At 44.2% G+C, this 16,507-nt stretch overlaps 1 protein-coding gene across 1 annotated transcript in view; it reads left to right on the forward strand.

Moving 5' to 3' along the window:
• The window catches only part of COLEC12 (collectin subfamily member 12), a 181,716-nt gene that overhangs the window by 12,487 nt on the left and 152,722 nt on the right, over positions 1 to 16,507 (forward strand). Inside the window, exon 2 of the mRNA XM_024236061.3 lies at positions 7,849 to 7,899. Coding sequence (XP_024091829.1) covers positions 7,849 to 7,899 — 51 coding nt within the window. The remainder of the gene's footprint in view (positions 1 to 7,848; positions 7,900 to 16,507) is intronic.

The raw sequence follows: 16,507 nt of genomic DNA on the forward strand, positions 1-16,507 counted from the left end.
CAGTGAACCACTGCACCTAGCCTCTAAACTGACTTTCTAATTTTTCCTTATTTTTACTTTTTTCTATTTATATGCCTTTGTTCTACTTTCTGTAATATTTTGACTCCATCTTCCAACCCTTCCATTGAGATTTATTTCTGTGATCATATTTTTTAATTTCCAAAGGTTCTTTCTTTTTTTCTTTTTTGAGATGGAGTCACGCTCTGTCACCCAGTCTGGAGAGCAGTGGTGCTATCTCAGATCACTGCAACTTCCGCCTCCCGGGTTCAAGTGATTCTCCTGCCTCAGCCTCCTTAGTAGTTGGGATTACAGGTATGTGTCACCATACCCGGCTAATTTTTGTATTTTTAGTAGAGACGAGGTTTCACCATGTTGGCCAGGCTGGTCTCAAACTCATGACCTCAAGTGATCCACCTGCTTCAGCCTCCCAAAGTGCTGGGATTACAGGTGTCAGCCACCGTGCCCGGCCCTTTTTCTCTGATAGTTGCTTTTTTATAGCATCCTGTTTTCCAGATATATTATCTTCTCTTATCTCTGTAAGTGTATTAATGGTATTTGTTTTTTTCTGAGGTATTAATTTTCCTTCATAATGTAGATTTCCTCTCAATTTCTTTATCTGGTTTCTTTATTTTCATCTTTGTGTTTTCCTGTTAGAGGTTGTGTCAGTTGTCTGATGACCCTCGACTGTCTTATTGAACAGCAGAACATTACACAGGTCAATTGGAAACTTTTGTACTGCTGGGTTTTGTGAACTGTGACCATCACTCTAAGTTTACCTGGTTGGGCTGTTCCACTGGGAACCTCCTGGAATTAGAACCATTAGTTTATTTTTTTATTAGCTGGTCAAATTCCCCAGAGAAGAACCTTCTAATCTTTACCACAGAGGGGACTTTTTGGCTAAGTGGGAGAAGAGGACCCGGGGTCTGAGCATTCAGTTGGTAAACTTTCGCCTTTCCCCTGATTTCATTACAGTTCCTCTCATTTCCTGTTCCTGGTGTCCACTAGACAAGAGAACTTTTGTTTTAATGTTTCCAAGTAATAAACCTTGAATCTTCTGCTGTGGTTGAGGGGGGCAGTCATCCAGCTCTTTGGGTGGGCAGCTCCAACTCCTTCTCTTTTTTTCACATACTATACAAATCATCCACTTAATGTGTATAATTCAATTTTTTTGTTATATTCACATATTTTTTATTCATCATTATAATCAATTTCAGAACAGTTTCACCACCCTAAAAAGAAACCTCTACCCATTAACAGTCACTCCTCAGTTCCCCTAAAAACCGCCAGCCCTAGGCAAACATTAATTGCTTTCTGACTCTAGACTTTCCTAATGTAAACATTTCATATAAATTGAATCACACAATGTATGTGTTTTTTTTGTGTGTGACTGGCCTCTTTTACTTAGCATAATGTTTTTAAGGTTTATCTATATTGTAGTATGCATCAGTGCTTCATTTTTTATTGCTGAATAATATTCCACTGTATAGACGTACCACAGTTTATCCATTTATCAGTCAGTGAACATTTGGCTTGTCTCCCCTCTTTTTTTTTGCTATTATGAATAATGCTGCTACAAACATTCATGTGCGGATTTTTGTATGGACATATGTTTTTATTTCTCTTAGGTATAAACCTAGGAGTAGAATTGCTGGAGTGTATGGTAATTTTATGTTTAACTTTTTGAGGAACAGCCAGACTGTTTTCCATGGTGGCCGCACCATTTTACATTCCCACCAACAGCATATGAGGGTTCTGATTTCTCCCTGTCTTTGCCAACACTTATTATCTATCTTTTTGGTTATAGCCAACTGCTTCTTAAACTTATGTTCCACCAGTCCTCCTATTTTAGCCTCACCTTTATTTCCAAATTCCTAAGCCTGTTCAGGATTCTGCAGTATCAGTCATTGCCTCTTAGCTTTCCCGGCTGCTAGCACAGGCTTCAGTTTCATGAGTGTATGGGTCAGTCACCATCATGGTGTAGAAGCCCTGAGTCCCACAGACCTGTGTCTTTCTCTTGGTCTGGCCACACAAGCTGTGAGACCTTGGGTCAAATAAATGTAATTTCTCTGAGCCTTGGTTTTCTCATCTGTAAAACAGAAACATAATAAAATGCGGCCAGGTGTGGTGGCTCACACCTGTAATCCCAGCACTTTGGGTGGCTAAGGCAGGCAGATCACTCGAGGCCAGGAGTTTGAGGCCAGCCTGACCAACATGGCAAAACTCCATCTCTACTAAACATACAGAAATTAGGCAGGCATGGTGGCACAGGCCTGTAATCCCAGCTACTCCGAGGCTGAGGTGGGAGGATTGCTTGAACCTGGGAGGCAGAGGTTGCAGTGAGCTGAGATGGTTCCAATGCACTCCAGCCTAGATGACAGAGCAAGATTCTGTCTCAAAAAAAAAAAAAAAAAAAAGGAAAGAAAAAAAAAGAAACATAGCAAAATGTGAAATAGCTGGCATACAGCAGGTACTGACTAAATATATTAGTTTCTTCTCTTCCCCAAACATGGTGAGTATACAAAAAGAGAAAGAATTTATCTTTTTCCTTTAGGAATTCATGAACTAGTGGGAAAGAGAGAGACATGTATAACTCTAATTTCCTTAATTTTCAACAACTACTGTTGAGTGCCTATCATGAGTCATAAATGTGTTAGTTGTTGAGGGTACCATGTGACGAGTTTCCTGTCTTCAAATGGCCTTCCATCTGGAGGAGTTAGAACCAGAACTGGAATATAAGGCAGATAGAGTTAAGTGCTGTCACACTGATACAAGGGAGCATGCAAGAATGAGAGGTAAATTCTGACTGTAGTGCTAGTGCGCAACTCGGTCCACAGATTGACTGGAACATGTTAATATGGATGACTCTCAGCTCTAAGCCAACAGAACCAAACTTCACTTGAACTCATGGTTCTCTGAAATAGCAAGGCACAAAGAATAAATCAGCAGCTAAATTCTGTTCAACATTCTCTGTCACAAAATATCTGGCCCCAATGTGGCTCTGTGCCAGTTACTGAGGAAAGTAGAAAAAGATAAATAAAAATCACATTTCAAAATAGGTGAGCAAAATATAACAGCCTGTAGGATTAAAATGAAAATGCAAAAGTTCAGCTGTGGGAGCCAAGAAAATATGAGCTTAAGACAGAATAAATCTTAAACACTTTCTGTCATTTAATATGTTAAGGTTGCTTCTTCCCCGCAGACAGACTGCTGTCAGAAACAGGGATCAAGTTATGACCACTGCAGGACTTAGAGGTCTTAAATCTTAACCAAGTCCTTATTCATGTAGGAGATTGGCAGTTGTGTGGCTATGACTGTCAGAGATAGACATTGGAAAGTGTAAGTTGCTAAAGAGACTGACCTCAGAAGAATCTCTTTATCTGAGTACATCACTTTTGCAGGCCCTGATACTGTAAAGACAATCTGGGATACAGCACATTGAGCTTGGGTCTATATGGTGTGAGGAAAAGGTTTTGAGAACAGAATATAGCATTGCACATTGTATCAGGCTATTTGTCTTCATGAAAACCTGCCTGTCAGCCCTTGTGGGCCCTAGCATAGCCTTCTGCCCTCTAGCATGTTATAGTCAATGGGAACACTGACTACTCATTCTCTTTCCCGTGGCTATTGTTGCTTGATGTAAATCATCTCCACAACCACAAGCCCCACCAGCTTTATCCTCTTCCTCTTCCTCAAGTCGCTAAATACCCAACTGTTCTATCAGCCTGAGTCAGCTGTTTGCTAACTGAGCAGCTGGGAACATCTGGGAGTGGGCCTGGGGGAAGACCTAAGCGAGTGAACTGTGCACCAAGCTTTTTCTGCCCTGAATCCACCCAACTTTTAAGGGTAGAAAAAGAGGATTCTAAAGTCAACTTTCGAAAACATTGACTAAAACAAAGTTAACCATTTTTTTCCTTCTCTTTGCACATGTCACAGTCTCTGATAGTTCCAAAACCATTATGAATTTCCAAGAAAGGGATATAATATGCAGTGTTTTCCAATCTCTATCCTCCCCCCTGAAAAAACAAAAACATTGAGAGAGACTGATTTAAGGCACTTCTGTATAATTGCAGTCAGAAGTAATGTGTGGTAACTTACTTGTACCCCTCATGTCTCTTGTGATTTTCTCTCTAATTTTAGAGTTGGATGAGATAGAGACTATTTTATTCTTTTAGTGGCTGTTGCAAGAATCCCTAATCCTTTTCGGATGAGGGTTAAGATGAGAAACAGGGAACCCACCCTGTGCTTTATGATGGGTGGCCTGTGAGGCCTTTGTTTTCTTGAACTCCTCATGGGTTTGGACATGTTAATTTGGAGGTAGAAGCAGGACACAGCTAAATTGCTTTAATAACAAAAATATGTGAAATTTGAAGTTCCCAGGGAAATTTCAGGAAGGAGAGAGAAGTCAGTCAGACCAAATGCTGCATGGGAAAAAGATTAGAGAGGGAAAAGAAAACAAACAAACAAACAAGCTAATGGTAGCCCTTCTGAAATGAAGCTTTTGGGGGAGAATAGACACGTCTAATGGGAAATTTTAAACTGTTTGCTATCAAGGGTGTAGCATGAACCTCCCCTCTTGTTTCCACTGTGACATCTCCAATGATGTTTCTGTGGCCCACAGTGCCTGAGTGTGAGTGGAGTCTGCTGCAGAGGTGGCATAGTGGTGGAAAGGTTAGAGCTGGCCAAGGGCACGGATGTCTGGGTACCATTGATGCTGATATTCATGTCTCATCAGCTCCGCTAGGCTGTAAGCATGTGTTTATTGAATGAATGAAAACACAAATGAGTAGATATCTAAGCAGACGCAGCAGGTCAGGGTTTCTCTTAAATGGAGAATAGATGAGGCTGCAGCCATTAACACGACAGATGACCACATCAAGCATTAATAGGACAGATTAGTAAGTAAAGCAGGAACAGAGTATGGGCTTGATGTGTGTTTGTGGAGGTAGCCAATCAGGGAATCAGAGAAAAAGATGCTGTTCTCTTGGTTGTAAGCAAGTTCTTCCATGCAAAAAGAACTAAAGCTTAAATCCCTGCCATAAGAAGACCACTTTGAGTATAAATACGTGGACTTCTAGATTCCAAACCAAGATCTCTTCCCTTTCTGCAGAATGAAGAGACAATGGTGAAATACAAAGATATCACATCTCTCTGTTTTCTGTTAGAAATAACCACTGTCTCACATGTGAATTTTTTTTTTTTTTTTTTTTGAGACGGAGTCCCACACTCTGTCGCTCAGGCTGGAGTGTAGTGGCGTGATCTTGGCTCACTGCAAACTCCTCCTGGATTCAAGTGATTCAGCCTCAGCCTTCCAAGTAGCAGGGATTACAGGCACCTGCCACCACACCCGGCTAATTTTTGTATTTTTATTAGAGATGGGGTTTCGCCATGTTGGCCAGGCTGGCCTCAAACTCCTGACCTCAGGTAATCCACCTGCCTCAACCTCCTAAAGTGCTGGGATTACAGGCATGAGCCACCACGCTCCGGCATCACATGTGATTTTATAAATACATTGTAACAAACAAGTATTCTGAGCTTCACCACATTGTGTTTATAGATAGCATACATCTTGGGTTCTCCATAACATTTCAAGGTTCAGGTATAGCTAGATCATGTCTCTTTTGGGGATTGAAAAAGACTATCACAGAGGCTTCATTTCCCCTATATGCCTCTCTTTCTTGAAAGCCAAGATTGGGCGGGCATGGTGGCTCACACCTGTAGTCCCAGCGCTTTGGGAGGCCGAGGCGGGTGGATCACCTGAGGTCAGGAGTTCGAGACCAGCCTGCCCAACATGGTGAAACCCCAGCTCTACTAAAAATACAAAGAACTAGCTGGGCATGGTAGTGGGTGCCTGTAATCCCAGTTACTTGGGAGGCTGAGGCAGGAGAATCACTTGAACCCAGGAGGCGGAGGTTGCAGTGAGCCAAGATCACACCACTGCACTCCAGCCTGGGCGACAAGAACAAAATTCTATCTCAAAAAAAAAAAAAGAAAAGATAAGGGACCATGACTTACTCACCTCTGAAGCCACAGCCTGGCAGTCTCTGCCATGGTGAGTGCTAAGAACATGCCTTTGAGCTGAGCTGCCTGTGAGAGAAAGCTGTGTGCTGGGGCAGTAATGGACCCAGGCAGACAGGGTCCCCTGGAAAGCCCTGGCTTTGGCACCTCTTACTTGTCATCAAAAAGTGTTGGCCGGGCACAGTGGCTCATGCCTGTAATCCCAGCACTTTGGGAGGCTGAGGTGGGTGGGTCACCTAAGGTCAGGAGTTTGAGACCAGCCTGACCAATATGGTGAAACCTCATCTCTACTGAAATTACAAAAATTAGCTGGGTGTAGTGGCAGGTGCCTGTAATCCCAGCCTCAGGAGGCTGAGGCAGGGGAATCACTTGAACCCAGGAGGTGGAGGTTGCAGTGAGCCGAGATTGCGCCACTGCACTTCAGCCTGAGCGACAGAGTGAGATTCCATCTCAAAAATAAAAAAAAAGTGTTCGTCCTGGACAATAGACACTGGGGCCTACTTGAGGGTGGAGGGTGAGAGGAGGATGAGGATTGAAAAACTACCTGTCGGGTACTATGCTCACTACCTGGGTGACGAAATAATCTGTCCACCAAACCCCCACAACACAATTTACCCATGTAACAGACATGCATGCACATGTACCCCCTGAACCTAAAATAAAATTTGGAAGGAAAAAAAAGTGTCCTTTAGTTGTGCAATTAATATGAAATTGTGTCTGCACAGTGCTTGCCCTTCCTAGACCTTTACCTGGCAGAACTGTAAATGAGCAGTTCTTTATAGATGCAATAAGGAATCTCATGTCTACTTTAGGAATGAGATTTTAGGTCTTTTGGTAGAAAGGTTGGGTGATAAAACATCTCTCTCTCTTTATTTATTTATTTATTTTTTTGGAGGTATAGTTTCATTCTTGTTGCCCAGGCTGGAGTTCAATGGCACGATCTTGGCTCACTGCAACCTCAGCCTCCCAGGTTCAAGCGATTCTCCTACCTCAGCCTTTCAAGTAGCTGGGATTACAGGCATGTGCCACCACATCTGGCTAATTTTGTATTTTTAGTAGAGATGAGGTTTCTACTCCCAGGCTGGGCTCGAACTCCTGACCTCAGGTGATCCGCCCACCTTGGCTTCCCAAAGTCCTGGGATTACAACCATGAGCCACTGCGCCCGGCCGACATCTCTCTTCTTTCCATGGTGGGTCTGCATTTAGGAATTTCCACAGTAAGGCTGCCTTTTGAAATGCATTTACTGCGAAACCATCGGTTGGTCCCAGTTACCCATCAGAAGGAGGGTGGGAAGGGTTTGGTTGTCATTGCAGGAGTTATGTCGGCTCCTGAGAGGCAACAGTTAGTGAAGGAGATGACCCCAGAGCCCAGACATTTAAAAACAGGGGCTTTAGGGTCAGTTGCCTAAAGATAACTTAACCCCTTGGGTGGTCGATTATTTCTGTGAGCAGAAAAAGTTTCTGTTCACAGGAAGCATGATGACAACAGTAAATTCATGCACACACGTGAGGAAGATATCAGAGAGAAACATTGAATTAATGTAGCGTGACAGGGAGTGGCCGGGTGGTCTGGAAAGGCATCTCGAAGGGTTGCACTTTAGCTAAGACCTGAATTCGAAGACGTCACATTAGGAACAGAGGAAGTGCATCCCAAGCAGCAGGAGCAGCCAGTGTGGAGACCCCTGCTGTCTCTTCCAGAAAGCCTGGTGTGATCCACGAGCAGAAGGAAAGCTGCTGTGACAAGCAGGGGCGATGAAGCAGGTCGAATCCTGCCCCACCCTCTCCTTCTGTGCCTCTTGCCAGGGTTAATATGTGTCTCTTCTTCTCTCACAGACGACTTCGCAGAGGAGGAGGAGGTGCAGTCCTTCGGTTACAAGCGGTTTGGTGAGTCCTAACAAAGCTGTGTTCCTTCTCAGTGGTCAACCTGGGATGCAGCCACAAACCCTCAGAGACCATTGGCAGGCTACCGGCAGGCCCTTCATGCACATGGGCGTTTGTGGCTCTGAGGTCCAATTTTGGTTGGAAAGTGAGTGTCTGTGTCCCAGGGGGAGGGTTTCTCATAATTCTGAGGGGCCATGGGACAGGAGCTGCACCCAGGCATGGGGAAGTGATGGGATGTTTATGGGTCTGCGGAATATAAAAGAGACAGCCTACTAGACAAAATGTAGTGGGAAAGGCAAATCTGTGACAAGACAGGAGCAAAATACCTGGAATTTTTCGATTTTGTTGTTCAGGAAACGTCTTTGCTCAGGCCTTACACTCCTAACCTAGTGTTCATGGATGAGTGAGAGGGAGACTTCTTCCAAGAATCTGCCTGGACACAGGTGCTCTGTGGCAGGCTGGGGAATGGCCCCCAAAGGTGACAGCACCCTGAATCCTGAAACCTGAATGTTACCTTATGTGGCACAAAGGACTTTGCAGGTGTGATTAAGTTGAAGAGCTTGAGATGGGGAGATGATCCTGGGTTACCTGGGTGGGCCCTGAAAGCGATCACAAGGGTCCTTATAAGAGAGAGGCAGAGGGAAATGTGACTGCAGAGAGAAGGTGATGTGAGGATGGAAGCAGAGATTTTTGTTATGTGCTCTGGTCAAGGAATATAGGTGGCCATTAGAAGCTAAAAATGCAAGGGCACTCATGGATTCTTCCTTCAGAGCCTCTGGAGGGAGAGCTTTCCTTCCCATATTTATATTTCAGCTGACTGAAGGTGATTTTAGGCCACTGGCCCGCAGAACTGTAAGAGGAGAAATCTGTATTGTTTAAGCCAGCACGTTCGTGGTTATCTTTTACAGCAGCCGCAGGAAACTCATACACGCCCTCTGCCTCCCAGGCTGCTGCACCTGGTGCTCTTCTTTGCTTTGACCTTGCTTCTCTTTGACCTTGAAATGCCAGTGGTCATTGCAGAGTTTCAAAGGCAGCTCCAGGGATTGGAGGATTTTCCCAACAGCTTGTTTCTGTGCTTGGCCAGAGGAAATGGAGAAGGATAGAGGAGAAAAGAGTGTGTGTGAGTGAGTGTGTGTGTGTTTCTGTGTGTGTGTGTGAGAGAGAGAGAGAGAGAAAGAGAGAGAGTATGAAAATGAATGAATCTACTTCCTGTTGCTTAAAAATAATCCTGGCTGGACTTTGATTAAAATTAACAACCCCCAGCTGCTCTGGCTCCCGCGTTGCTTTAGCATTTTTCCTTCTGGACACACACGTCTGCATTACTTTCTGGGAAAACATACGACTTTAAAATAGGAATGCAGTGGCACCAAGCTCATCTCTCTTGCGTTGGTTCCCTGGTAGAGTGGCCCGCATGCAGCCCCATTGCCCCTCCTCCGTGCTCCTGTTCCTTACCTACGTGATTCCATGTTTCTGCGATGGGACCATGGCCCTGTGTTCTCCTTTCCCGGGGGGGACTCACTGAAGGCAGCAGTAGGAGTGAAGATGAAACGAAGAATTATAAAGGAAAACAAACAAAAAAACACAGAAAGATAGGAATCAAGAGGAAAACGAAACTTGTCAAAATAAGGCAAGATAAATGTGGAGATGCCTACATGTTTTGGCAATCAGAAATATGAAGAACCAAGAGAGAAAGTCTCTTTAGAAAGGGTGACCTTGAAAGAAAATTTTTAATAAATTTCTCAGCCATGTTACCAGTTAGATGGGTGGGGATTTGGTGAAAAACACACAAAAAAGTACATTGCTGACAGGTTTTAATTTATGGTGGTTAAGTTATGCATGGGAGTTGCAACGGATGACTCACAGGAGACATGATAGCCACTTACAAATATTAGAGAGCACAAACAGAGGCTGGAAGAGAGCGATGCCAAGCGGTACAAATAGAAGAGAAGGACGAAATTAAAATGGGAAACCTTGGAATAGTCTATGAAAGAGACATTCCTGTTGCTGAGAATTCTTGGATTCAGCCTCTAGGCAAGGCGATGGATATCCAGCATAGGGCCAGAGTAGATCTTTGCAGATGGAAGAGTCTTTGAGATGTTTTTTGTATTTTATTTTATTATTTGAGTTGTGAGACAGGGTCTTGCTCTGTCATTCAGGCTAGAGTGCAGTGGTGCAATCATAGCTCACTGTAACCTTGAATTCCTGGGCTCAAGCAATCCTCCTGCCTCAGCCTCTCGAGTAGCTGGGCCTACGGGTATGTGCCACTATGTCCAGCTAATTTTTAAATTTTTTGTAGAGACAGTGTCTTACTATCTTGCCCCAGCTGGTCTTGAACTCCTGGGCTTAAGCAGTCCTCCAGCCTCAGCCTCCCAAAATGCTGAGTTTACAGGCGTGAGCCACTGCACCCAACTGAGATGATTTAACTCTGCCTTTATTTTCACCTGTAAGGGAGCTGAGGCCCAGATAGATTAAGTCCTTGCTGAAGCAAGTTAGTTGGAGCTGGGGTTAGAAGATTCTGGATCTTCTAACTCTCAGGTTAATGTCGTTTTGGGGAAGGGCTCAGCAGTGAAGTGAAGTGGAGGTGACCTTTCAACTTCCGTGTTGTGGAGGGGGACCCTGCAGCTCTGGAACCCTAAAGTGGACTGGACACCCAATCTGGTTCCACTGGGAAGGCCTCATCATGGTTATAGGGCTAGGACTCTGATTCTTTAGAAGGTCAATGAGTTTTCAATTCCTAAGAAGTGGCCAATTGAATCCAGCAGGACCCAAGAACCCATTTCTTCAGGCATGGTTAAACTTTAACCATTGAAGGAAGACCAAGTCCCTTCCATGCAGCAGGTTGATAGTGAGGTGGTAAGTGGAAGGTGTCCAGAGACATGTCAACCCTCAAGGCCCTGCCCCTAATCACTCCTGTGTCTTGATACCAGCTACTTAAACTTAGTGGGTCTCAGATGCTGCCTCTGCCCAACCAGCAGGGGGACACCTGCCAAGGTAGGTGAGTCTACCTCACAGGGCTTTGGTGAGGTTAAGAGAGATGTCAGATGGACAAGTGCTTTGAAGTTACAACACTATAAAAACACAAGACTGTATTATCACTCTCCTGAGATTTGGGGCTATTAGCACTCTCTCAACGTTTTGATACAGCCACTGCAGAATATCAAAGTGTGACAGACCTGAAAACTTATTCCTGAAGAAATGTAAAGGTGTGATTTTCTTCTAAAGACGGTAACATTGTAGCCTTTTATAGTTGCAAAAATAGACTGGATAACATAGAGGGTTTAGTTATTGTTTAATTTTAGGCATATGTTGCTTATGCAAGTATGATAAACACAACCTGAATTTAGACTACAGATGAGCCAGAGGTCGGTTATTCACAGGGCAAAGGAGCCATTGTTTTAGCAAATCACTATTGGGTGGGCCTGCTTCCAAAGTTATTCGTATAGAGAGTTATTATTCAGAGGTGTTTGCTACATAAAGTCAAGGCTGTTTACATAATAATGTCGTGCTTTTTCAAATTTAGCATATTATTACAGTAAAGAGCAAAATGCACGATCTTCTCCAGTGATCTAGCATGGTATTGTATTTGGTGCAGTCACCCCTTGTTTACTCAGGGATTTATTATTGTGTTTTAGTCTCAACCAGGTCTTCTGTTTTTCTTCAGTCTTTCCATATACCAAGCTTGTTCAGCCCCATTCCCAAAGTTCTGGGCAGGTGTCTAAAGAGGAGATGGAGTTTGGTCTGATGGTTTTGTCGCTTCTTTGCTCCTCTGACAAAAGCGTCAATGAGGGGAGACTTTGAAGGGTTAATTAAGTGAGCATTTTCAAGCTTTAATCAGGCTTTAAGGGTCAGAGTTTCTTGGCCTCAGTATGCAGAGCTAATTGGGACGTAACTATAGTTACAATTTGGCAGAGTTCATTTTCTGGGACATGAGGCACCAGTATATTTTTATTTTCCATAGATATGATATATACTACCACAAAAGTGATATTTTTCTGCTTATTTCCCAGTTACCTTTTTTTTCATTAAAAGCATCACACATGGCTCTAGAATCCTTTATTATTATGCTTAGCAGAAAGGGAAAGAGAGGCAGCACCACCCGCATAGCCTGGGCCCTCCCTCTGGAGCCTGCATTCTCCCTTTCTGCACTGAGGGGGCGCTAGACTGACTTTGTTTCATTGATTGGTCTCAATGGGTTCTCTTCTGTTATTCTTGGAATCTGATCCGGTATGATAATAGACGTCCAAAGTTAGGATGATGGAGGAGCTAGAGATACATGGTTCAGCCTGTGAAAATCACGGGTGGAGTTAAGGGTTTCCAGTGAGCAACTGTGGGCAGCTGGGAACATTTGTTGTTTGTATTTGACAAACAAAGCTTTGACAGAATTGCTTCTTTGGGGCTCAGGCATAGGAATTATTAATAGCTATGAGAGAAAAAGATCTGAAAAATGGCAAACTGTGAAACAGTAACAAAAAAGTAAAAGGAAGCATTCTCTATGGAGTAGATTCAGGTTTTTTATTGTAAAAACTAAGTGGGAGAGTTCTAAGGGGATTGCTGAAAAATTATTTAGGGGTTACAGTCCAAAACGGGGTATCAGATGTCTTTTCCTGTGAGATCAGTAAGTGTGTTCTTTGAAGCATGTCCTTGAATAGTTTTGTTTATCTACAACTTCACAGGTCTCTCTATAGCTATAGCTTCAAACAAGCCAGGCTTTAACTTTCCCCTTTCTTTCCTCAAAAAATAGTTGCAGATTAGCAAGTATATTTTTAACAGTTTGGCCCACACGGTGCCGAGCATGTTGAAGCAGCCTGAGAAATCTGTGTTGAAGAGAACCCAGCCCTGCCCGTCAGTGCCCTTGCCTCATGCCTTACTGTCACCGTCCCCTCCTTCCAAACCCAGCCTCCAAAGAGATAAACACATGGAACTTCAAGTTCATGGCTCTAGTTAAATTATTGAGCTGTTTCTTGCCAAGAGGTTTAGAGAAACTAATGTCTAAAAGCATAGAGGACTACTGAGGCTTCTGAAAAATCACAGCACGGATATGCCTAACCATATAGCCAGAAAGGAAGGTTCTTTCTGAGGCACATGGCGAGCGTCTGCTTTTAATGCCAAGAGATTGAAAGAGTTTACCAAGAGGATGCCAAACTCTCTTTGGGAAGCTGCTCAAGATAAACACTTGGATGCCTCTACTTCTTGTTGCTGGGCTTGTACAGAGCAGGCTGCCTGTCTCCCCTCTCCTGGGACTCTTCCTGGAAGCCTGGCTTCATCTTCTAATTTGGAGAAGGCGTCGATTTGAAGCCATCTATCTCCACAACAAGGAGGGCTCCAGGCATCCCTCTCACGGCAGCCCTGCAGAAAGCTGACCCATTCCCTGATGGGAATGCCAGGAATTTCCATCATTTCCTGTGGGGAACGACTGAATAAGCACAGTGAGAGGCTGTCCTTCCAGAGGCACCTTTTCCAAACATTTCTAAGTGAGGCACAGGACTGACACTGGGAGGAAGGTGAAGGGCAAGGGAACAGTGGAACTCGGTGCTCCTGGTGGGGTTTCTTTGAAATGTCCAAAACCATTTGCATCAAGTTAAGGGGAGAGTTTCATTTATGTGGTTTTACAAATCCTAATGGAGTTGGTATTTCTGATTTTATTTATTTATTTATTTATTATTATTTTTTTTGAGATGGAGTTTTGCTCTTGTTGCCCAGGCTGGAGTGCAGTGGCATGATCTCGGCTCACTGCAACCTCCGCCTCCCGGGTTCAAGTGATTCTCCTGCCTCAGCCTCCTGAGTAGCTGGGACTACAGGTGCCCACTACCACGCCCAGCTAACTTTTTTGTATTTTTAGTAGAGACAGGGTTTTATCATGTTGGCCAGGCTGGTCTTGAACTCCTGACCTCAGGTGATCCAGCTGCCTTGGCCTCCCAAAGTGCAGGGATTACAGGCGTAGCCACCACGCCTGGCCTCTGATTTAATAAGAATTCGGTGTCAAAATGGCATGTGAGGAACTCAGTGCAAAAGAGATTCTCAGGCTGACTCAGCTGGAAGGGGAGTCACAGAGTAGCTCTTTATCTGGCCCCTGTATCTTCTGCTTCCAGGCAGGCAGGTGGGGCTCCTAAACACCAAGAAAGGGAGTTCCTTGGCTGTCACTGCTTTTTATATAAACTGAGGAGATTTCATAATCTTTATCACTATACATGATAACCACAGGCTCCCTTGGCAACACCATGCACTTAGGTTTCCCTTCTTCCTGCCAAGAGGACTTCTCACTGGTTAGGTCAGACCCTCCTTGCCTTGTCTTTCCTGCCTGTCAGTAAAAAAAAGGTTCAACACACCTTCCATGTGATTATGATCTGTTTTAAACCATGTGAAGAGATTGTCATGTGAAAGAAACCATTAAATGCTCCTTCGTGGATATCTATTATGTGCCAGGTGGTTTCCCACCTATTAGTTCATTGAATTCCCCCAGAAACCCTTTGAGGTGGGAATTATATGTGGTTTACAGGTGAGAGCCAAAGCTCCCAAGGTTGGTGGCATGGCCAATGTTGGAGTTAAGCCTGATTTCAGGCCTCAGTGTTCTTTCTGCTCTACTCGTGACTGGGAAGCTCACAGACTCGGCCATACTCAAGCGTCCCAAAATTTTAATGGAAAAGCAAGTCATCATAAATGATCCTGGACTAAATCAGCAGCTGTTGATATGGTCTTATATTTCACAATTTCATAATATGTGTCATATTGAACACTTGAGCCCTGAATTTTCCACCATTTAAAGTACAACTCCTCCTCCCCACTCTCCCTGGTTTTCATTCACTTATGAATCCTGGTAGGGCTGTGGGAAGGAGAAGGGTGGAATAATTTGTTTTTCCAACAATTGGGTTGAAACTGAATGTGGCTTGTTTTTATTTTTGGAAAAGTTAAAGAAAAAAAATCTACTCAGCTCTGTTTTGGTTAAGACAGCATGAAGACATTTAGGTTGTTTCCAGTGTTTGTTGTTGAGGGGTAGAGTGGGAAAGAGTTTCCCTTTTGGTAGCAACCACAAGCAACTTAAGACAGATGGACTCTGAAACTTTCCTTAAAAGATATGAGTTGAGGCCAGGCGCTGTGGCTCACACCTGTAATCCCAGCACTTTGGGAGGCCGAGGCGGGCGGATCACCTGAGGTCAGGAGTTCGAGATTAGCCTGACCAACGTGGAGAAACCCTGTCTCTACTAAAAATACAAAATTAGCTGGGCACTGTGGCAAACGCCTGTAATCTCAGCTACTCGGGGAGGCTGAGGCAGGAGAATCACTTGAACCTAGGAGGCAGAGGTTGCAGTGAGCTGAGATCACGCCACTGAACTCCAGCCTGGGCAACAGAGTGAATCTCCGTTTCAAAAAAAAAAGAGATTTGAGCTGTAGATTTGAGCTGTTCATTTGGAGGCTCTTTGGGAAGAGGAAAGGTGTCCTTGGGCCATGGATTTTGAGAAAAAACTACGGTCCTCTGCAAAGTTGTGAATTAGAGTGTCTCTTTTTCTCTCTCACTTTCTCCCTGGTGCCCTTTGTGTGCAGTCTACACTGTGGGGTTGCGGGGGAGGTGGTGCCCAGGAAGCAAGGCTTTAGAGTCAGACAGTCCTGATTCACATAATGGTTTTGTCTTTTACTAGCTAAGCCTCATTTTGTGTATCTGTGAAATGGGTATGACAAGTATATAGTGTGTATTCTTTGGAGGATTGATATTTTATCATTGATATTATATATATTGACATTATTGATATTATAAAACCATAATATATATGAGGGCCAGGTATACAGTAGGTCTGCACTAAATTGTGGCTATTATTAAACTGCTGACTGCTCCCACCCCTCCCACTCTGCTCTTTCCTCTCTCCCAGGTGCCCCAGGTCACCCCTTGTGAAGCCCAGCAGTCCTCGTTCTCTCTGATCCTTCTCACCTTATTCCCTCCCTCGCTCAAAATCTTACTGCCCTCCCTCCTATATTCTGTGCCCTGCAGCAGCCTAGTAATTTGTTCGGGGAATTCCAGAGGAGTCTATTTTCTTTTCTTCTGTTGTTTTTCTTCTTCTTCTTTTTTTTGAGACAGGGCCTCACTGTCACCCAGGCTGGAGTGCAGTGGTGCCATCACTGCAGCCTTGACTTCTGGGCTTAGGCGATTCTCTCACCTCAGCCTCCCAAGTAGCTGGGACCACAAGCACATGCTGCCACTCTAGGCCGATTTTTTAAAAATTATTTTTTGTAGAGATGGGGTCTCATTATGTTGCCTAAGCTGGTTTGAAACTCCTGGCCTCAAATGACCATCGTGGCCCCAGCCTCCTAAAGTGCTGGGATTGCAGATGTGAGGCACCACGCCTGGCCAGGAGTCTTTCTTGAAGGACATTTTAAAAAGTGGAAAGGGTTGGTGGCCATCAGTAAAGAATAATACTTTTAAGGAAGGTAGCATACTGAGGGGTTGGAGCAGCTTCCATGGAGAGCTGATCTGTCATCGTGGCTAAGAGAATGTATGCTGGAGCCAGACTGCCTGGGTTCAGTTTCCAGCTTTGCCAGTTACGAGCGAGTAGAATTGGGCGACTTAGCCTCTCAGTGCCTGAGCGTCCTCCTCTAGAATACAGGGATAACTGTATTGTCT

Source organism: Pongo abelii, chromosome 17 (genome assembly GCF_028885655.2).
Source record: "Pongo abelii isolate AG06213 chromosome 17, NHGRI_mPonAbe1-v2.0_pri, whole genome shotgun sequence".
NCBI classification, from domain to species: Eukaryota; Metazoa; Chordata; class Mammalia; order Primates; family Hominidae; genus Pongo; species Pongo abelii.